Below are 20015 nucleotides of genomic sequence, written 5' to 3'. Positions count from 1 at the left end.
ATATGTCGAGCCCGTCCACGGGCATCTGTGGCTGCGAAAAATCCGCAAGCTCCCTTGCGTCTTGCCTGCCATCCAAGGGCGTCTTCGACTTCAGCATCCTCGCATCTATTAATCAGCCGCTAAACGACCACTGGAAGCTTGTCGAGGCTTGCAAACATCCTCTTCACAACAACGGCCTCATCCCTACTGCTATCAATCTTTCGGAGACCATCTTTTGCCTGTGCAGTGCTGCATGTACCTCCTACGGCCTTTTTGACGGTGATGTTGCGGCCAGTATCGAAAATGACAAGATACCGATAGCGATGGGCCCAAACGACAACGGCAGCGCTTCTCCATCCTGGAGATGTTCTAAAAGCTCCATGTCGCTGGGCAGATTTATCATTCACGGCGAAGAAGAGAGTCTTCTGGCTCGACAGATTGTCTGCGTGGCGTTGACGAATCTGAGCACTCTGTTACGCGAGATGAGCTCGCTCGATAAGGACCCGGCAGACACCCTTGCAATGAGCTCTGGGCCCGGCAACTTGTATGGCCGCGAACTGGATGGGCAAGTCAGCCACGCACTTTCAAGGGTTTTATCGCTCCTAGGCAAGATATCTTCCGAGTAGATATGGCTCTTCTCCTGCTGTGTGTTTGGGGAGATCGGTGCCGGATTGCTCATCATCTTGCTGCCAGAGGCAATAGCTGGCGATTGATACTAGCGACATGGAACTGGACCTAAAAAGATGGCGTATAAATGGACGACGAGATCCAGCCTGTCATAAAACTACAATAGCTACTTGTTAATAGAGCATACGGTTGGTTTAATAATGAGCAAAAAGGGTAGGCGACAGTTGATTGTTTAGGTTCCAACTATTCAAAACATTGGCCTGTTAAGAGGGTTTACGAGAAGATATGGCAGTCTAGGTCGCAGTTAAACATAATAAAGCTATACACATTTAGCTAATATGTACAGAGTACGCTGTAGTAAATAGATATAAAAACTGTCAAATGGTACGTTTGGTGGCGGGGAAAAATAGCCGACTTTAGCGCCAACCAACTTCCATCTATCAGTTATATCGTTGACTAGCTAACGGGCACATCTATTGACAAACCCTCCAAGATCAAACCGTTCGACAAAATAAATACAGCAGGGTTGCTTATCTTGCGCTGCTCCGGACCCTCGACTAGAGAAACCACCCGCCTGAAACATACAATGGCGGATAGGAATGTTGCAAAGTTGCTCAGCAGGTGCTGCAAGAATGTATCTGGTAAGTCTGGTCGCTGGCTATCGGTCCAGGATTATCATTGATTCTCTGGAATAGGGAGACTGAGGGTGTCTGAGCTCGTTTTCGACGTTCCTGTGGACTACTCAAACCCAGCTTCCCAATCGCTCCGCCTGTTCGCACGAGGCGTTCAGCGGCGAGTACCAGGCTCTTCTTTTGATGATAAAGAAAGACAGCTGCCTTGGATCGTCTTCCTGCAGGGTGGGCCTGGAGGAGCCTGTCCACAGCCCCAGGAGGTTGGCTGGGTCGGTCCATTGCTGGATCGAGGATACCAAGTGAGCCTCCATAGCCCGTGGACTAGCTATTTACATGCTATTAATTTCAATGAGTTAGGTTCTTCTCCTCGACCAGCGAGGAACTGGTCTTTCAACTCCTATTACTGCTGCAACACTGGCGCTTCACGGAAATGCAGCCCAGCAGGCCGAGTATCTTAGATTGTTTCGTGCCGACAATATCGTGCGGGACTGTGAAGCAGTTCGTAAGGTGTTAACGGCCTTCTACCCCGCAGATAGGCAGAGATGGAGCGTCCTCGGCCAGAGCTTTGGTGGCTTCTGTGCCGTAACGTATCTTTCCAAGCAGTGAGTATTATTCTGGTCGTGTTCTATAGAGAGTAGCGGTCGTGCATCAGTTGATAACAAGAGTTTACAGTCCAGAGGGATTAAAAGAAGTTTTTACAACGGGTGGATTGCCACCCCTTGTAAATAAACCAGACCCTGTTTATGAACGAACTTATGGTACGCCGGAATGATAGGATCGTCCACCTGGAATAGAACTGATGTGCTTCACAGAAAAGGTCCAATCGCGGAATAAAGTGTACTATTCGAAGTTCCCTGAAGACGAAGATCGGGTGCGGCTCATAGTCAGCTATCTCAAATCAAAAACCGTTCAGTTTCCCGACGGCTCCTCTTTAACGCCAGAACGTTTCCTCCAGTTAGGAATTCATTTCGGCATGAAAGGTGTGTTTTGTGTGACTAAACTGTTGGATTCTTTAGCTAACATCCTCTATGTAGGTGGCGTTGACTTGGTACACAGTACGGATCCACCGAAAGACAACTACAATGTATCTCTGTTTGCTAACAAAGTATGTCTAATATATAGGCATCATATTAAGATGTATCAACGACTTGGACATTTTTGGCTTCCTCGCCAGGCCTACCCTATCCTTGATTGAAAGTGACACTAGTGCAGACAACGGCATTCTGTATGCAGTAATGCACGAGTCTATCTACTGCCAGGGGTAAGTCATCTCACTTGCCGCAGCATATTATCAACAAGACCTAACTGGTTACTATAGGCAAGCATCGAACTGGGCTGCAGAAAGATTACTACCACAATTTCCTGGGTTCCGAGGAGCTCATAATCCCGACGGCATCTACTTCACCGGGGAAATGGTATACAAGCATTGGTTCGATTCATCCAAGGAGCTCGGCCAGCTCAAAGAAGTAGCTAATATCCTCGCTTCATACGACGATTGGCCGGAGTTGTATGACAAAGAGCAGCTTGCACGGAACGAAGTCCCGGTGTATTCAGCTACATATGTCGAGGATATGTACGTGCATTTCAGCTACGCAACCGAAACAGCAAATACCATTCGCAACTGTAAGCAGTTCATCACCAACACCATGTACCACAATGGGCTGCGTTCGGACTCCTCTGAGCTGATTGGGCAACTGTTTGCTCTTCGTGATGATACAATCGACTAGGAGGGTGAGAATCAAGATGGAGATGTAGGCAATCAACCGTGCAACACGTTTCTCTCTTGCAGAGTAACATGTCCTATCGATACACCCATAGAATAAGTGTGGATATATCCTCTAGTCGGCTATTTCTCTTGCAACGTCGATCAATCGAAGTTTCTGTGAATTTCGCGGATGAAACTGCGCAATCTTCGCCTTGACTAGGAATCTCGAAGCGGCTGAGTCCTGGTCTAGCTCGATGTATGACGACGTAGCTGCGATATCTAGTAGCGATTCAAGAAGGGAGTGCATTTCTTCCGCAGCAGCTTCCCTTGGATTAGTGATTCTCGTATCATCCCTGTTATTATCTTCCTCATCTTCACCACCGTCCCGTCCTTGAGCCCTACTCCTACCACGTTGAAGTAACTCATCTATGCGTTGCTGCTGCTTCTTGGCCCCACCACTCTGTCCGTTGCCAGCTTTAGAAGCCTTCCTCTCTTTACCTCTCGCAGTATATCCGGCTTCAAGCGTTGAATCCGGCACCTCGACCTGGTCACCCACAACCGGCCCACCCATATCCTCGGCAGCAAGCATGGGCGCAAGATACTCATCGACAAACTCCTTTAACGCATCTTTCAATTTGGCTGTTTCCTCCTCTATCTCAACACCCTTTCTCCGCTGCTCTTTAATTAGCTCTTTAGCAAATCGATCCGAACCTTGCTTTGATTTCTTGCTCCCAGGATCGTCCTCAGTTCGCCTTTGTTGACGTATCTCTTTGATTCTTCGTTGTAATTCAGTCGTTATCGAATTTGCGTCCCGTAGATTAGCTTCTTCGACCTTTAGTCTCTCACGATCACGAACAAGCTGTTCTGCAGTGGAAGGTATGGTGGACTTAAGCTCTCGCACGAGCCGTTGAGCTTCCCGTATAGCTAAAAGGCCGTTCAGTGGCGAATCTGGAGCCGGCAGCTGTGGTGTGACATCGGAGAGTAGAGACTTGTATGCCTGTATAGCCCTGCGAGTCTGTGCCAGCCGTTCATGGGGCTGTAGGTCCGGGCGTGGGAGCTCTAGAGGATGAGTAGAGGCACGAAGCTATACAGAATTCACCAGTCAGACAAGACATGACAGTATCATAGCAACTCAAGCATGGGAAAATAACCTCTCGAAGCGCAGATTCCTGTCGCTGGACCTGCTCGCGCAGACCGCGCAGCGTCTTGTCTATCTGTCGATTGTATTCTTCATAGTTTGCAGCGGTCAACGCCACGCTATCACGCTCTTTCTCGGCTTCTCGACATGATTCCGAGTATGCTCGTATCCTATCGACCACGTCTTCGGCCACCATCATGTCTTCTTCTTCTTCTTATCGTCTTCATCGTCTTTTCTTATATAAAAAGCAAAAAGAGACGAAGAAAACATGTTTATTCACGTGACTACCCCAGATATCCAAAAGAGGTTTAGCGCCAACCCCCCTAAAACGACTTCTTGTTTTTTTCTCTCGTCGACTTCAACATCAACTTCGAGCTTCATCTTCATCTCCAGCTCCTGTCATATCATTCAACGCTGTCAAAGAGCGAGCCTCTGACGCTGTCTCACGCGGTCCTTGTCGTTGTGTCAACACTTCGCATTGGCCTTTTACCGCCTGACCCCTTTGTTTGGCTTCTAGAGGCTCCTCTGCGCGCAACCGTCGTCGAAAGCCCACCCGCGTCCGCCAGCTTCGCATCCGTAGGCAAAGAGGCTAGGGGTTCATTTTCTGGCCATTCGCCTTTATCCATTGCGTTTTCAAGCTCGGCCGTTGATCCTTTGTTTTGTGCTCGCTGGGTGGTGACCTTCTCATTACTCCGTCTGCTCAACCATAAATCACCAACACCTCCTGTCGCCTCCTATCCCACAAACCTCCATCCTCCTTTTCAGAGCTTCTACGCTCGAAAACAACCTCACTCTCGCATTTTTCACAAACCAGTCAAACGTCGATCCTACATAAACCAACACGCATAGCACCTTCACTCAAATATCTATCTACACCACTTCCGCTCCAAGTCAAGCCTCCCATCACCTCCCTCTCAGTCCGACCACTTCACCAGCAAGTTTTCCTTGGGAACTCCTGGTGTACATAAGAAAAGACCGATCTGAAAAGAGAAAGGAAAGAAAAGAAATTTAAAACAAAGTTTCAGCTTCACTCCGACTTCTGTCTTGCTTTCTCTGTCTCCCCTTTTCTCAAACGTAGGTGCTCGATAAACCCGAAAGAAAATCGCAACCAACCACCGAATATTACAGCACATTTCATCATGTCTGCGTCACCAACATCTGCCGGTCCGTCGACCAAACGTCCGCTTGAGGACCCATCTTCGCCCTCGGGGCCCACGGATCAACCAGAGGCCAAACGTCAAGCTTTGGATAAAGTAGTAAAGGCTGAGGAAGACGAGACCAAGGTGCAAGAAGGAGACAGGGGTGCCAATGATAAGAGCGTGAACGGTGCCGAAAATGGTGCCGGTGGTGAAAATGGCGTCAAGGACGGCCAAGGTGATTTGCTTGTCCCTGATGCCCCTAATAATGGCAAAACTGCTCCAGTCCCTGCCTTGGAGACGCAGCCGATACAGTCTACAGCTTCTCACAACGACCGTGCCACGTCGAACCCTCCGGCCACCAGCCAGCCTGCTCAAGATGAGACTGGTTGGGTACATATCAGAGCAGTGATTTCCAGCGCTGAAGCTGCCACTGTCATTGGTAAAGGCGGAGAAAACGTCTCTCAGATTAGACGCCTGTCTGGAGCCAAGTGTACCGTTAGCGACTACTCCCGAGGAGCGGTAGAGAGAATTTTGACCGTTAGTGGCATGCAAGATGCTGTTGCAAAGGTACGGTTACAATATTACATTCAAGATATCATGTTCTAACTCTGTCTATAGGCTTTTGGTTTGATTATCCGTACCCTCAACAACGAACCACTTGAAGCACCATCTACTGCCCAGTCCAAGACCTACCCTCTTCGCCTCCTCATCCCCCACATCCTCATCGGCTCCATCATTGGCAAATCGGGTGTTCGCATCCGTGAGATCCAAGAAGCATCTGGTGCTCGTCTTAATGCTTCGGACTCTTGCCTGCCCCTTTCCACCGAGCGATCACTTGTTATTCTTGGTGTTGCTGACGCCGTGCACATTGCAACCTACTATGTTGCTGTCACATTGGTTGAGCAGTTGACCGAGAGATTCGGCGGCCCGGCTGCGTCCGCATATGCCACTCGAAGCGGCGGACCTGCTGGTGTTGTTCCTGGCGGTATGCAGGTTGTCCCATACGTGCCGCAGCCAGCTGGGGGACAATACGGACATCCCGATAGCCTGCGCCGAAACAATCCTCAGGCGAACCGTGCCACTCCTGGAGGATACGGTGTTCCATATATGCAACAACCTGGCCCCCATCCACACGCTCCGCAGCCAAGCCTTCACTATGGTGCCTCACCACGACAAGGCTATACTGGTGCTGGTCCTCACCAGCCAGCTCCATATGGCGCTCCTCAACCCCCCCACGGCGGTCATGTCCCTCCAAATGGCCCACCAATGGGTGCGGCCGTTCCTGGTCAACCCTTGACCCAGCAAATCTACATTCCCAACGACATGGTAGGTGCTATAATTGGTAAGGGAGGAGCAAAGATCAACGAGATCAGACACCTTAGCGGGAGTGTTATTAAGATCAACGAGCCTCAAGATAACAGCAACGAGCGGTTGGTCACTATAACTGGAACTCAGGAGTGTAACCAAATGGCGTTATACATGCTATATTCAAGACTTGGTCAGTTACTATCCCACACTAAAGATATGGATGCTCTACTAACCACTTCACCTGCAGAGAGCGAAAAACACCGAGTCTAATCTGGTACGAAACTACGCGATCCCTTTTTTGTCTTCCAACAATAGTTATTTCGGGCTCCTAATGTCCTCAGGCCAAGTCCTTGATTTTCCTTACCAAAAAAAAAAAATTACTTCCTCATCTTTTTCTACCAAAGTATCTTTAACTCTCTCAATCTTCTGCTCCTTATGCTTCTTATTTTGATTTTCCTTTTTTTGTGGCTTCCTTTATCATGGGTTTCCTGGATGTAATTCCTTCACCGGTGTATTTCTATTTCGCTACTTGTTATGAAATTGCTCATGGTGCGGCCTTAAAAACAAATCAGGATCTCTGCCTTCTTCATGTTATCCTAACCTGCCTCATAATTACCCTGCTTGCCTCGCCCTCCCGCGGTTGGACATTAAGACACTCCCGTTTTTATCAATGCCTAACATGTCACCCGTTCTTAAACGGGCTGTAGCACTTGCACATTATACACAGCCCTAGCCGTCAGCTTTGGAGAAATGCTACAGTGGCTGGTAAATATATTGCCAACTGATCCTCGCTGCCAGAGTTTATGTCAACATCCCTACCCCGTCACCCACCTTCATCTATTATGGCCTTGATATTGCAAGCACCAATATCATATCACAGTTACGGGATAATAGCTGAGGATTAAAACAGGACCTAAGTTCATGCCTTGTGGAAAGCCTGTCCACGATTCTCGGGGCTAGTTGCTTCCTTTACCCATTGGTGCTCGCATGGCAGAGCGTATAAAATACTAGAACAGGTGAGTAAAACACGGCCACAAAACTAACGATCCCATGTTATCGAATATAGACATACACATGCTCAATATATGGTGCTATTCCAGCGCCCAGAATAGGTATATAGTTACCTTGCTCTATGACGAGATCGAAAAGGTCGAGAAGCGCTCTTTCAGCCAAGGCGATTTCTAGCAGAATATCTGAGAGAAAACTCGAAAGGGACATTTTTACAATACACCTATGCTTGAAGTTGACAGACAGTTTAAGCAGCTACTTGGTCATTCTAGAATTGATCACTCTTGACAGTTCTGAGGGTTGGGATTACTTCCAAGATACGTATGTCCTAAGCGGTCACAGCTCATAGGAAGACAGACCGGATGCAAAGAACTTTGATGATAATAAACCCCTTTGCACGGGTTATCAAGGGCATAAAAGGCGCCCTGGCAGCCGCACGAACTAAAACAGAATCAAATGTGATATAGAGGATAATAATGCACCTGAGGAACTTGCTAAAGAAGATGCCTCCGTCGCCAGTCTTATCAATTCTCAGCTCACACGCCCGCCTACGCCTGAAATCTAGCCATGCCATTAACGTGCATAGTAGAGCAACCTCCAGAAAGTGTTTCAGCTTACATAGTGCCGGCAACAGGCTATATCGAGTTCAATGACAGGCTACTGGTTGGCCTTCTTTGACTCTTCTATGATCACTAAGACACCAGAACCTCGTCAGTACGCTTCTTAGATAACAGTATAAAAGTGATACGGTGAGAATGAACCTCCTCTGCTACATTATGGAAATTGTCGCTTTAATTGATAGATCACAATAACGGAAGATCAGGTCCTCGAGGTAATGAGGTCTTACCTACGGCTATTCTGAACATAGGCTCTGCCACCGTTGTGCCATATTCAATATCGGAGCATTATGTCGAACATTTCGCCTTCCTTAATTCTTTTCCCTTCTCCACGACTTTTTTTACCTGTGGAAGTGAATTAGAGCTCCTTTTTTAGGTGCGAATACGGAAAATGTTTCCTTTAACTCGTTATATCTAACCGGTATAAGTGATAATGTAGAGCAATTAATATTCCGAGGTCCATTTTCCAGTATGGAAGAAGATGGACAGCATATACTATATAAGTCGGCAAATACCAACAACTTCGCCCTAGTCTTCGCTAAGAAACAAAGCTCTTAAAACCTGTGCGATCCTATATGTTCAGCCTTCATTCCGCAAAAAAATCATATCCGCTTGATACAAACTGGACAGGATCGAGTTTCCCACCACTGCCATGTTTAGACGCCCGAGACAGACCGAGCCTGACAGGCTCTCTATAAGACTCAGGGACACACTTCAACCTCTCACTGTGGTTCCTTGGGGGTCGCTTGCAATGTGGTATCTGGGCGTCCCCATCGGTGTTGGAGTAATGTGCGCCTTCAAGTAGTAACTTCGGAACTTTAGTTACTTGTTCTTACTGACCACCTCCACCCCACCATAGGCCCCCATGATTGCAGTGCAAGACGACGATTACGCAAACGCTATTAAGAAGCTTGAGGACGCAGGATTCCGCCGAAGTGTTCCTAACCGCAACCCTCCTCCCGAGATCATGGAAGTCCATCCAAACCCGCAGCAGATGCTTGATGAAATAAATGCTGGCTACAAACGACTGGATCAGTCTTGTACAGTATTTGATTATCCGCATGGTGACCCGGCAGAAAAAGGCATGCAGTTGTACCTGTTTCCAGACTCATTTGCGCACATTTTTCAACAAGAACACATTGCACCTCCTTCGGTGGAAATGGGAGATACAGCATCAACTGAACGATTCAACGTCTACTGAAATTTGCACTACCCGCTGGAGCAGGCACTAGTAGAAAGTTTTGTTAAGTCAGCGATTGATGAAGAAATTAATACTGGCTTTTCTGCATGGGGTGAATCGCTAAGCGCGTGGGTATCTCAGATGACAGGATACCTAGAGGTTAATAACGATATTCTCGATCATTGTCTAGACAAGCAGGCAGTGGAATGGTATAGTCGCAACTTTGGTCGAATTCGTGAAGCCAAGCTTGGTCCCTTCGATCGACGTATCTCAAAACGTCTCGGCTCAGGAAAAGAGATGTCAGTAGATATGAGGGGTAAGCCACTTGATCATGGTTTTCATTAAGCTAAGATACATAATTTGTTCCTGGAAGTACAGCAACGCAATTCATATCGCGAACTTTCACCTCTAGAGTTTGGTCAGACTGTAGCCATGTATCCCGTCTGTTTTATCAATACCGCATTTCGGCAAAACAAGCAGCCCTTCTTGATATCTCCAGGTCACCAGATATAGGAACTTCGACAATCAGCTGAACAAGAGATATATCGGGATTTTCTACCGTGAAGCTCCCACCACTCAGGCATTTAACCGGCTGAGTCGAAAGAGATAGTTAACTAGTTTCGAAAACAGCGCTGCATTTGATCTTTGCTTTTAGAGTCTGAGTCAAATCAGGTCTTTTTTGCAAAAGATTCTCCAGGGCGACATGAAGCTCTTGGTTTTGGTTGAAGTCGAGCTCTGGTCTGCCGGCTATAGCCAAGGGGATCATATTGCTGATATCACCAATATCAACTTCTTCTTTATGACCACCTTGGCGTTGATACTGGGATAAAATCTTCTCTCGCAGAATCCATTCAGGACCAAATAACTTGATCGCTTGGCCATTGATGTTTAGGGTCATCCGTGTAGCTGCCTGGATGTTGTACTGAGGACGTTGCGGCCAACTCGCAAAGTCAAAAACTTCCAGCTCCACCAACAACGGTGCTGCTCCTGGCCGGCAAAGCTTGTACGCGGGGATCGCGTGTCCGAACTGGCCGACTCCATCAAGGTTGGAGAGGAAAGTTGTGAGGAGTTGAGTTGGTAAGACGGTCGGCCATGATCATACGATAATTAACGTGAATGACAAGGTCAACGTCTTCGGTCCTTCGAGTTGGGTCTGGACTTAACAAGTGGCGGCACCTCACATAATGGCATAGTCGATGCCCAGTGAATCAAGTTTCTGTGCCAGTGTGGACACTACAGTTTTCAACGCTTCGTGGTCGAGCGGCGCCATCGTAATGTGGAGATGATAGGACACGGAAAGCTATAGAATGGGTAGACATCCACCTAGTATATGGAGGGTAGATACATAGTTGATTGGCGCTTATTTGAATACTCTTATTGGACACTAATCCTGTTTTGTCAGATATTGACCAATGATATAAAGGTATAAAAAGGTCAAAAGACCAATGGAGCTGGTGAATAGTTAAACAGGATCAACTATAATCCGCCGCTTTTGTCCATTTGTGACATGAACGATTTTATATGGAAAAACGCCGCCCAAGACGAAATGCAGACGAGATCAGGCACTTTTTCTCACGTATTCCACCGGCCCTACGTACTTGTGTCTTCCTCGGAAGATAAAGTATACCAGGCTAAACAACAATACCCCAAAATAAATGACGACACTCCAGTTCATACCGTCAAGCGGTGGCTTGGGTGTTGGCGGAAAGAAACAGAAAACGTATGCCAGCACCAGAAAAGCTAAGGAGAGCAGGTTGATAGGCAGGCCAAGGGCTCCCATACGGAAGTGTGAAGGCAGCAAAGCCTCGCCACGTATTCTTTTGAGAGCCATGCAAGAAATGGAGACGATGTAGCTGGATAATAGCGCGCAGAGACCAAGTGAGGTGATTTGGTTGAATGCAATCGTGCTGCCGATGTTGATGAGGGAAAGCAATGAGCTCACTATGACAGTGAAAATAATAGCATTGAGCGGGATATCCCATCCAAGTGGGTCCTATAAATGCCTGTTAAATAACTCTATCGCCCAAAGGGGGGCTTGGGCAGACTTACCTTCTGGAAGAATTTGCCAAATGGCAGACCATTGTCTCGTGCAAATGCGAACAACTGCCGAGAAGCAGTGGCCATGTTGGTCATACCGCAGAAGATAGACAGCGAAGTCATAATGGCTGTCATGGCCGTGGCGCCCGGTTTGGACATGGTAGCATTATAAAAGACCTGGATGAAGGGATACCCGGTTGGCGTTTTTAGAACGCTATCGACATCGCCAATAGTATAGCAAAAAGTGCTATCGAAACCGTCAGCTCTTCAAATATTGAATCGACTTTGAAAGGCCAAAATAAAGGATAGAACTTACATGACCATTATGATACCTAGGGAACCATTGAATACGGCAGTTGCCAACATCGCCTTAGGGAGCGTCTTTGACGCATTCTTAAGCTCCTCGGACATATGCGTGGCAGCATCAGCCCCAAGGAGTGATACAACGGGAGTGATTATCCCAACGAGACTAGCCAATCCTTTACTCCCCCATCCTTGCGCGTCCTCCACTTTAGTCCATACGTCCTTTGAAGATGATCGCGGAGCTAGAATCCACAGTGGAATTAAAATGGCAAAGAAACCGGCAACGTGCAGGATGAGCACAACGCCTTCAATCAATGGGAGCCTCTTTGCTAGCACAGTATTGAACAGCGCACACAGCGCGATAACGGCTATCGCCATCAGGGTTCCGTGCCATCGTTCGGGGTGATAGTTGTCGTAATTTAGGATCACGAGGCCTTGAATCTCAGTTCCTGCCAGGAAACAGGAGGATGCCGTACCGGCCTGCCATCCCAGCACGCAAAGCCAGCCGATGAAATACGATAGGAATTTCTGCGAACTTCGAGGAGCGAATTCGGATATCCAGTGATACTGCCCACCCGCCGTGGGTGCCATTGAGGCCATCTCAGCCATTGATGCTATCACCAGCGAGAAGCCAATGACAGTACCAAGGTAGACATAGATCAGTCCGGCCGTTCCTCCATTTCCGAGACCAAAGGCTGCAGTACTATGACTCTTTTAGTACTGGCAGATACAAAAAAGATCATCGTCAAAAGACGATCGTTAACTGGGGGGTTTCCAATACTAACCCGAGAGTACTCTCCCATGTGCTCATCAAGATCATGGAAAAGCCAAATATAGATAGAAAACTGAAGTTACGCTAGAATTGGAACAAGAGAGCATTAGAAACGAACAGAAAAGGTTCTCCCTGTTGGATAAACAACTGTGTTCACCCATTGAGTCTTTTACTCACTTGGAGTTGCTGCTGCTTGCCCATCCGCTTCATATCCTGCACGTCGTTTGCGGTGCCATCTCTCAGGCCGATATAGGTGTCTCCGGAGACTTCAGTGCCCACGTCATTGACCTCTACGTCAGGTACTCTGCCCATGATGAAACCCAAGTTTCCACTTATCGGCCACCGCTTCTGTCTGCGTCCTGACGCTGTTGTATATATACTGGCAATCGCAGATTTCGCCCGACGGGTGCGGCTCCCTCAATCAAATGCTTCCGCCGATCGCTCGAAAACCCAAATATATGAAGTTTTGAAAGGAGATTGAGAAAACGACAAAAAGGGCATTAAACACGTGGGAACTGAGGTTACTGATGGTATATATGGCGGGAAAACCATGCTACATTCCTGGATGAACGACGGAGGCGCCGAGGTTTTCGGTGACTGAACCCCAAAGATGGGTTGATGGTATGGAGAGGGGATAGCGTATATTTCCTAGAGCAAACAGGGCCCCTCGTTCACCACCGAAGCTATCCATTCGCCAGACCCATGGAACCAGAGTGCTTCGTGCCGTCGCTGTCAAGGTTGCATGCTTTTCATGCAAGTCCGACATACCTTGGACTACCACATAACGTGTGGGTGCGGCACGAGTACTCCGTACTTCGACTGACCAAGGCATATTCCTAGGCTGTACGATGTAGCTCACTGAACCTCGAGAATTTTTGCCTTGCCAAAATGTCCAGCCAGAAAGCTTCCCGTGTAGACATGCATGATGCATATACGACGGGAGCTTGCTGTGTCAATGACATCGTTCAAACCTTAGCTGTATTTTGCAAGCCCATCAGGGAAGATTTTGACCCCTTTTTGGCCAGGAAGAAGAGCGAAGCTCGTTCGGTTGCGTGTCCCCGTTCCAAGTGAGCAAGGGGTGCTGGGGTATTGTCCAATTATACGAAGAAGAGATGAGACTAAAACACTCCACCCGTCGATTTATTAGCAGGACCAAATTCCGGTCCGTTCTCCCCGACTGCCGCAGCATTTAAGGTACGGGCGATAGGCTTCCCGCGCCCTGGGCGTCATTGTTATCTGGACACTGTACGACACGGAGTGGCTCACAGCGAGGCGGTCTGGACGTTTGTTATGGCGCAGCTCCATCCGTTTGTTCAGTTGGAACTTTTCAAAGGCGGTATCAGGTTAATGGTGGAGGCTCGCCGTCGATGGGGATGCATTCCTTTATAGGTACCCACGCGGAAATTACCTGCATCATGATTTGTACAATCGTGCTCTCCAACATATAACAAGGCCGAGTCTATTGTGGGAACTCTGTCAATTTTTCGCCAGACAATTGGCACTTTTAGATATCCACAAAGTGGATGATATGCTAGTCAAGGGGCCGGATGCGAAGATCTTTCATATGGAGAATACAGGTCAGCCACAGATAACTACCAAAGGAGACCTTTTCCTGGATCCCTCGATCCAACAGTGGCTATTCGGCGTTTCGTTTTCGTAGAAAGCTATGCGCCTATCCGGTCCCATAAGGCCTGACCTAGGTGATTTGCCATATCTTCCCAGCTGTGCATGCATCGTCCGTTTGTTTGACAAATTCATCCAAAACGGTTAGCTTGATACCTCGACTCAGCCATCTGGCCATAGATAAACACCGAATCTGAAAAATATATCTTGTCTCGAGTGGGTTTTTGATATATCCTGCTCATAGGTACAGGGATGAATACATAGTAGGAATATGTTCCGGATTTCTACTTCGTCTTACTTCCTTCACAAGACGGAAGCATCCTTCACACAAAGAATGCTTCAGACAGCGAGGTTCATAAAATCATATTTGGTAGCAGAAAAGCTGCTAAGGCCATAGATACATGAATCGTGCTTAGATTCACGATATTCGAACATTGTCGTTCTGAATCTAAGCTACATTTGAGGTTCCAGAGATGTCCGGTCCGGGCATCCAGCTATTCACAGGAGGAGATCGATTTACCACTATTACACCAGATGACCATGGCGGGATTCTTTGGGTTGCTTCCATTATTTGTGCCATCTACGTCTTCCTCAGCATGGGGCTGCGCGCGTATGTTAAACGGGAATTCTATGGTCTTGACGATCTAGTAGCTCTCGTTGCTACGGTGAGACCGCCCTTTTCACAGCATATTCTCTTTCCAACGACGCATAGTTCCTGGGCATACGCTAACATTTCCCCTCCTTTTTGGAGCTGCTTTTGTTTTCAGTTCATTGCTGAAGCACAATATATTGCTATTTTCTTTGGTTTGTCTGACGGATTGGGGAAATATGATGGCAATTTTGGCAAAGCTCATATTCGGAGAATCGGGCGGTCCCTACTCCTCAGCGAGGTCTTCTTTCTTTTAGGGCTGCTACTCGCAAAGGTTTCGCTTATCTTGTTGATACGCCGCCTGTTCAGCCCTGATATGAGGACGCATATTTTGACATGCGATGCAACCTTGGTCTTAAGCATACTATGGGGCGTTGGGTCCATGCTAGGCGCATTGATCAACTGTTCTCCCGCTGGGTTGATGGCCTTCGCCAACGGCACTTGCAGTGATATTGTGAGTGAAGCAAGACGCTTTCACTTAAACCAGAGGCATGCATGTCTAACCACTCAAGTAGGTCCTACGGTGGCAGGTCATTGGCACCCTTGACGCATTTACCGAATTGATCATCTTTGGAGTGGCCATATCAGTCGTCTGGGGAATTCAAATGACTCCCTCACGAAAAGCCCGTGTGTTGATGGCCTTTATACCCAGGCTTCCGTACGTAGATATTTTCCCGAAAAGGATCTCGCAAACGATACTAATCCGACACTCTTCTAGGATCATTATTTTTACCATCCTCCATATCGAACGCACGATGGGATTTACCAAAAAACCCAAACCTAGCGTCAGCATCGTAGCGCCCCTAGTCTATCAGCAAATCGAGCTGTGCTACTCTCTTGTATCCTGCACCATCCCTAATCTCGGCGGATACCTACTCAAATTCAACACTGGCATGGGCATCACACTCGGATACGTATCGGAGCCATACGGCTCATCCAGAGAAGCTGGAGGCTCTGGTAGTGTACAACTATCGTCCCTGAAAAGCATTCAGAAAGACAACAAGCCGCCGGCCTCAGACCCCAGCAAACCAAGTAACTACTGCTTCCTTCGACCCGAGCAGTATGAATACCGAGCCTACGTCCGAAGCGCTGTTAACAGCCTAGAGATGAACTCCGGCGACGGTGAGGTTGACGACCGATCACTCAGTTCTCGGGGTGGCCAGTCCGTGGTGAGTATACACAGTCATGATATGATAATACGGCGAGATTTCCGGTACAGCGTTCGACACGACTAAGACAAAATGAGTGTATACATTTCTGCTTGATCTGTCCGGTATATCACTGCTCCTCTGCTTTTCTTTCGTTCCAGCCATCTGCACAATAGTTCACCCGTCTCTCATATCTTGATACCCATTGATGTTTTGCCTCTTGTTCTTTTATGTAATAACGATGATAGATATACGAATGTATGGGCGTAGGGCGCAATATATAGTCTCCCAAGATGGCATCTTCACATTATAAGAAACCTGCGGCTTCTGGAGCTTCCCGATGCAAGAATTGGTAAAACAAACGAGCCGTTAGAAAAGAGATGGAGTCCGCAAGTGTTACGAATAATATAATCCACTATCCTGTCTTTATTTTCTTCGTCTTCACTATAGAATTCCGGCTCCTGCACCCGCCTATCCACCTTATGGAATTCTTCCGGAGAACGAGCAGCATAGTCTACCATCTCACTACAACTGACCAAATCCCAAGTTTCTAACATTTCAGCAAAGCAGCTATGCCTCTATCTCCGACAATAAAGCAAATTGAGGGTAAGCCAGGCCAGGTCTACCGCCCTTTACAACTCAATGAAGTGCCCAAGCCTGTCCCGGGACCGGGGGAGGTCCTAGTCAAGATCCACGCAGCCGCCTTGAATCATCGAGGCTTCTTCGTCCGGCAGCACCTATATCCTGGCATATCTTTCACAAGCCCGCTGCTCTGCGATGGCTGCGGTACCATCGTTGAGGTTGGTCCTGATTGCACTGTAGCAGCTTCTACCATGCTCAACAAGCTGGTCATCTTGCTCCCTTGCCTGGGCTGGGATTCCAAGTTCGACGGCCCTGAAGACATGGCGAAATATGCGATTATTGGTACTTCGAATCGATACCCGCACGGCGCTGCACAAGACTACATCGTAGTACATGAGTCTGAATGTGAAGCGACACTTACCCATTGTACACATCCACAGATTTCGCCCAATCTAGAATATTGATATCAATCTTCTCCCCACAAACGTTGAGGACCTTCAGCCGCGGCACATCTAATGCACCCCCACGGATGAGTTTGGTAATTGTTGGGGTAAGCATCACTTGTTCAACACCCATATCATTGAGATGTCCAGCCAGGTCAGAGAGGATATCATCCTGTGGTGCGATACACAAAATAGTACCACATGATAGGATGGTGAAAACATCATAATAGGAGGCATCAAAGATATAATTAAGAACCCATAAAGAAACCCAATCCCTGGTCATTCTGGTTGCTTTGATCATGCCACGGGCGGCCGCGTCCACAGCTGAGTGAGGGACAAGTACCCCTTTAGGAGTACCAGTCGAGCCCGAAGTGAAGATAACATATGCAGAGCTATCGGGACCTACTTTGGAGATGCGCTCCCGCTTAGGGTTGCCGTGATGTGGAATGTCCTCAGACCATTGGCAATTCAAATAATTAACAGTTATTGGCTTTGTCTGTGACTATTAAGACGGCACTTATGTCAGTGAGGATAAACTTGTTCCGTTCGTAGGGGTTATGAGCATCCAGCGGTACTGTAAACAAAATTCGAGAGTCAGTAAGTAGGAGAGGGTCCTTGGAGCGAGCGAGATCGCCTCCTGCTTCGCATTGTCGACGAGCAGTTAGCCACCTTCACGGACGAGACTGCGACCATGGAAGCCGCCCTTGAAGTCCTCAGTAACGAAGAGTTGGTCGAGATACTGATCATCATCGGTGCCTACTCTATGCTTGCTCGTATCATCAGAGGGTTAAAGGTCGATGACGACCAGACCATCATATCCACGCGTTGAGATTATATGTAGCCACTCGAAGAACACTATATTGCATAGAACTCCCAAGCTCTCCAGCTTGATCACAGATAATTCTGGCTATGTAGACGGGGTTGTGTTGATTCGATACGTGGCTGCCTGGTCTTCCAGGGGTAGTTAACATGCAGCAATTCATCCATACCAGAACCAACGCTGGATTCGCCAGCCATCCCACAGTCCCACGGACAAGACACCACATACGATATCTACCCAAATCCATATCTTAAAAGCCCAGGAAAATGACCCTATACGCCTACGTGCTCGTTTACCCGGAGAGCAGTAAAACCCCAGCCCACTGGGCCATTTTCGTGACCGCGACAGAGGAGGGCAAAGTTGGGCAGGAATTTCAAGCTATTGGCAGCCCGTTCCATGGCTATTCTCTCGACATTAAGGAACAGTTTGATCTCAGCAAGGAGTTCAAGATGCATGTGCTCGTCTTTCTCGGCTGGCACTCTCGGCTTGCTGGAGTCGCGCAGGGTATTCCAGCGCCTGGGATAAGTTCAACCCCTCTAGATCCGTTTGCCGTATGTTTCGACATCTTTATTTATTACTGATCTTGTAAGGGACCGGCGTATATACTGATTGATTTCATGCTTAATGAAAATTGCCAAAGCTGGGCCAGGAAATTCATTACGGCCCTGGTCGACCGAGGAGCGATGGATTCTTCTGCGCTAGAAAGACTTGCCGCTGCTCCTAGTGTATAGACGGTTTCTATGTCTCTGCTGGAAGAGAGTCTTCGTTAGCATGCCCGTTATGTGTCTTATATCAACCACCTTGTTCCGATACTCTATAGTTAGTATTGAACTGAACAGTTATTTGCGGGCTATTTTGTGCCCTACCACTGTTATACTCTCATTATGAGACGGCAATCCAAGAAACCAGGCGAGATCCAGGGACAAGAGAGTAGGTTGTGCATGCATCAGGGGCCGGAGTGTGCCTTGCACGCCTTAAACAAGGCCCCATCGAGAACTCCAGCACCATACTATGTAAGATGGAGCCCCTTCACGTAACTATCCCCGTTCATACATATATATCTCCACCTAGTTTGCATCCCTCGCTGGTTGTTTCTGTGGATTCTAGCAAAAAAACCCCAGTCGGTCTACGAGGATACCATAACTCGAGAAATTCTTCTGCCTTCGATACGAACAAGCGTAACTTGAATAATGCCTCGACTAGGCTATATAAGAGCTCATGCCTGAATGACCGTGATATATTTCGTCTTAGTAGTTAAGGAGAGCCAGCAGAAGATGCCGATTCGTCTGGCGCGCTATTCTGACCTGGAGGCGATCTCGTCGGCCCTTGCGGAGGGCTTCCATGAAGAAGAGGTGATGGGCCCTCTCTTGCATCCGTATCGTCAAGAATATCCAGTTGATTACTTGAACTATTGGCGGCGCAAGTGTCTGGAAAAATGGTGGAACTATTCATATGTCTTCATCGTGAGCTTTATAGAGCAAGACCAGAAGCCAGACGAGAGAGAAGATGGACGCCCTGATGACCGAAGTGATGACAAAAGCTCGGTGCGAGAGGTCATAACAGGCGTTGCACAGTGGCATCGTATGGGACCGGGCTGGGAGGCCATTTGGAAGCCCCTTGGGAGATGGGATCCAAGTGAGTCTTCTCCTGATTTGAAAGATGGAATCAATCGGACGAAAGCTGACTGAATCGATGGCAGGGCTTTTGATATCATCGCTGATATCCATATATCATGATTACTTTCTGGAATATCTCCCAACCGGGCTGCTTCCAGGCCTCCTCAGCTTACGGAGGAGTCTGTTCGTCAGGCACTTCTTAAATCTCTAGGAGCCCTTTACGCATCGCCTCCGCACCGTCAGGTAAACTGGTCGCTGAGCTGTCTTGCCGTGAGGCCAAAGTACCAGAGGCTCGGCCACGGCCGTGAACTGGTAGCCTGGGGGCTTGACAGGGCGCGAGAAGAAGGCATAGCGGCCAGTGTCCTCGCAGCCAAAGGGAAAGACACCTTCTATCGAAGATGTGGCTTCACCGAACTGGCAGGATGGGCAACAGATGGTGAAGGGAATCCTCTGAAGGGGGTTGTCGAAGGGGGCGCTGTGATGTTTACTCGAGTAAAGGAGGATGATTTATGAACATATTAATACCATCTTATTAACCGCCTTCAACTGTTTCAACCATCTATTATCGTACATTAGTATTGATTTAGTTATTTAGTTATTCCTGGGTTCAAGTTGATATAACTTTTATCGAAAAAGAAAAAACATCTCCAGCATCAGCTCATCCAGGCAGCAAATATTTCTATTTCCCA

General features: G+C 47.9%; 12 protein-coding genes across 12 annotated transcripts; 9 read left to right on the top strand and 3 right to left on the bottom strand.

The window, feature by feature from the left end:
• Positions 1-2: 2 nt before the first annotated feature.
• MCYG_04540 (conserved hypothetical protein) lies at positions 3-605 on the top strand (the record flags this gene model as incomplete). The annotated part of the gene is made up of 1 exon (XM_002846757.1): positions 3-605. The coding sequence occupies one exon, from the start codon at positions 3-5 to the stop codon at positions 603-605; it is 603 nt and encodes a 200-aa protein (XP_002846803.1).
• Positions 606-1192: 587 nt separating this feature from the next.
• MCYG_04539 (proline iminopeptidase) lies at positions 1193-2965 on the top strand (the record flags this gene model as incomplete). The annotated part of the gene is made up of 8 exons (XM_002846756.1): positions 1193-1247; positions 1302-1537; positions 1596-1840; positions 1911-1996; positions 2051-2218; positions 2273-2293; positions 2361-2499; positions 2557-2965. The coding sequence occupies 8 exons, from the start codon at positions 1193-1195 to the stop codon at positions 2963-2965; spliced, it is 1359 nt and encodes a 452-aa protein (XP_002846802.1).
• A 111-nt stretch (positions 2966-3076) lies between these two features.
• Positions 3077-4277, bottom strand: MCYG_04538 (conserved hypothetical protein; the record flags this gene model as incomplete). The annotated part of the gene is made up of 2 exons (XM_002846755.1): positions 3077-4027; positions 4095-4277. 2 exons carry the CDS (start codon positions 4275-4277, stop codon positions 3077-3079), a joined length of 1134 nt encoding a protein of 377 aa, XP_002846801.1.
• A 943-nt stretch (positions 4278-5220) lies between these two features.
• MCYG_04537 (KH domain RNA binding protein) lies at positions 5221-6860 on the top strand (the record flags this gene model as incomplete). Its single annotated transcript, XM_002846754.1, has 3 exons — positions 5221-5757; positions 5839-6718; positions 6844-6860. 3 exons carry the CDS (start codon positions 5221-5223, stop codon positions 6858-6860), a joined length of 1434 nt encoding a protein of 477 aa, XP_002846800.1.
• A 2158-nt stretch (positions 6861-9018) lies between these two features.
• Positions 9019-9678, top strand: MCYG_04536 (conserved hypothetical protein; the record flags this gene model as incomplete). The annotated part of the gene is made up of 2 exons (XM_002846753.1): positions 9019-9345; positions 9379-9678. The coding sequence occupies 2 exons, from the start codon at positions 9019-9021 to the stop codon at positions 9676-9678; spliced, it is 627 nt and encodes a 208-aa protein (XP_002846799.1).
• Positions 9679-9943: 265 nt separating this feature from the next.
• On the bottom strand, positions 9944-10603 carry MCYG_04535 (antigen; the record flags this gene model as incomplete). The annotated part of the gene is made up of 3 exons (XM_002846752.1): positions 9944-10368; positions 10436-10491; positions 10515-10603. The coding sequence occupies 3 exons, from the start codon at positions 10601-10603 to the stop codon at positions 9944-9946; spliced, it is 570 nt and encodes a 189-aa protein (XP_002846798.1).
• A 288-nt stretch (positions 10604-10891) lies between these two features.
• Positions 10892-12757, bottom strand: MCYG_04534 (GABA-specific permease; the record flags this gene model as incomplete). Its single annotated transcript, XM_002846751.1, has 5 exons — positions 10892-11326; positions 11383-11617; positions 11687-12376; positions 12459-12529; positions 12623-12757. The coding sequence occupies 5 exons, from the start codon at positions 12755-12757 to the stop codon at positions 10892-10894; spliced, it is 1566 nt and encodes a 521-aa protein (XP_002846797.1).
• A 1784-nt stretch (positions 12758-14541) lies between these two features.
• Positions 14542-16041, top strand: MCYG_04533 (conserved hypothetical protein; the record flags this gene model as incomplete). The annotated part of the gene is made up of 5 exons (XM_002846750.1): positions 14542-14678; positions 14820-15171; positions 15233-15375; positions 15436-15886; positions 16027-16041. 5 exons carry the CDS (start codon positions 14542-14544, stop codon positions 16039-16041), a joined length of 1098 nt encoding a protein of 365 aa, XP_002846796.1.
• Positions 16042-16245: 204 nt separating this feature from the next.
• On the top strand, positions 16246-17117 carry MCYG_04532 (conserved hypothetical protein; the record flags this gene model as incomplete). The annotated part of the gene is made up of 3 exons (XM_002846749.1): positions 16246-16411; positions 16433-16892; positions 16940-17117. The coding sequence occupies 3 exons, from the start codon at positions 16246-16248 to the stop codon at positions 17115-17117; spliced, it is 804 nt and encodes a 267-aa protein (XP_002846795.1).
• A 72-nt stretch (positions 17118-17189) lies between these two features.
• MCYG_04531 (conserved hypothetical protein) lies at positions 17190-17858 on the top strand (the record flags this gene model as incomplete). The annotated part of the gene is made up of 5 exons (XM_002846748.1): positions 17190-17218; positions 17242-17372; positions 17401-17483; positions 17516-17683; positions 17742-17858. 5 exons carry the CDS (start codon positions 17190-17192, stop codon positions 17856-17858), a joined length of 528 nt encoding a protein of 175 aa, XP_002846794.1.
• Positions 17859-17976: 118 nt separating this feature from the next.
• Positions 17977-18441, top strand: MCYG_04530 (conserved hypothetical protein; the record flags this gene model as incomplete). The annotated part of the gene is made up of 2 exons (XM_002846747.1): positions 17977-18261; positions 18301-18441. 2 exons carry the CDS (start codon positions 17977-17979, stop codon positions 18439-18441), a joined length of 426 nt encoding a protein of 141 aa, XP_002846793.1.
• A 543-nt stretch (positions 18442-18984) lies between these two features.
• MCYG_04529 (conserved hypothetical protein) lies at positions 18985-19839 on the top strand (the record flags this gene model as incomplete). The annotated part of the gene is made up of 2 exons (XM_002846746.1): positions 18985-19345; positions 19538-19839. The coding sequence occupies 2 exons, from the start codon at positions 18985-18987 to the stop codon at positions 19837-19839; spliced, it is 663 nt and encodes a 220-aa protein (XP_002846792.1).
• Positions 19840-20015: the final 176 nt, after the last annotated feature.

This window comes from Microsporum canis, genomic scaffold (genome assembly GCF_000151145.1).
Source record: "Microsporum canis CBS 113480 supercont1.4 genomic scaffold, whole genome shotgun sequence".
Taxonomy (NCBI): Eukaryota; Fungi; Ascomycota; class Eurotiomycetes; order Onygenales; family Arthrodermataceae; genus Microsporum; species Microsporum canis.
The sequence above is the reverse complement of the archived record's forward strand: the minus strand, read 5'-3'. Positions and strand labels throughout refer to the sequence as shown.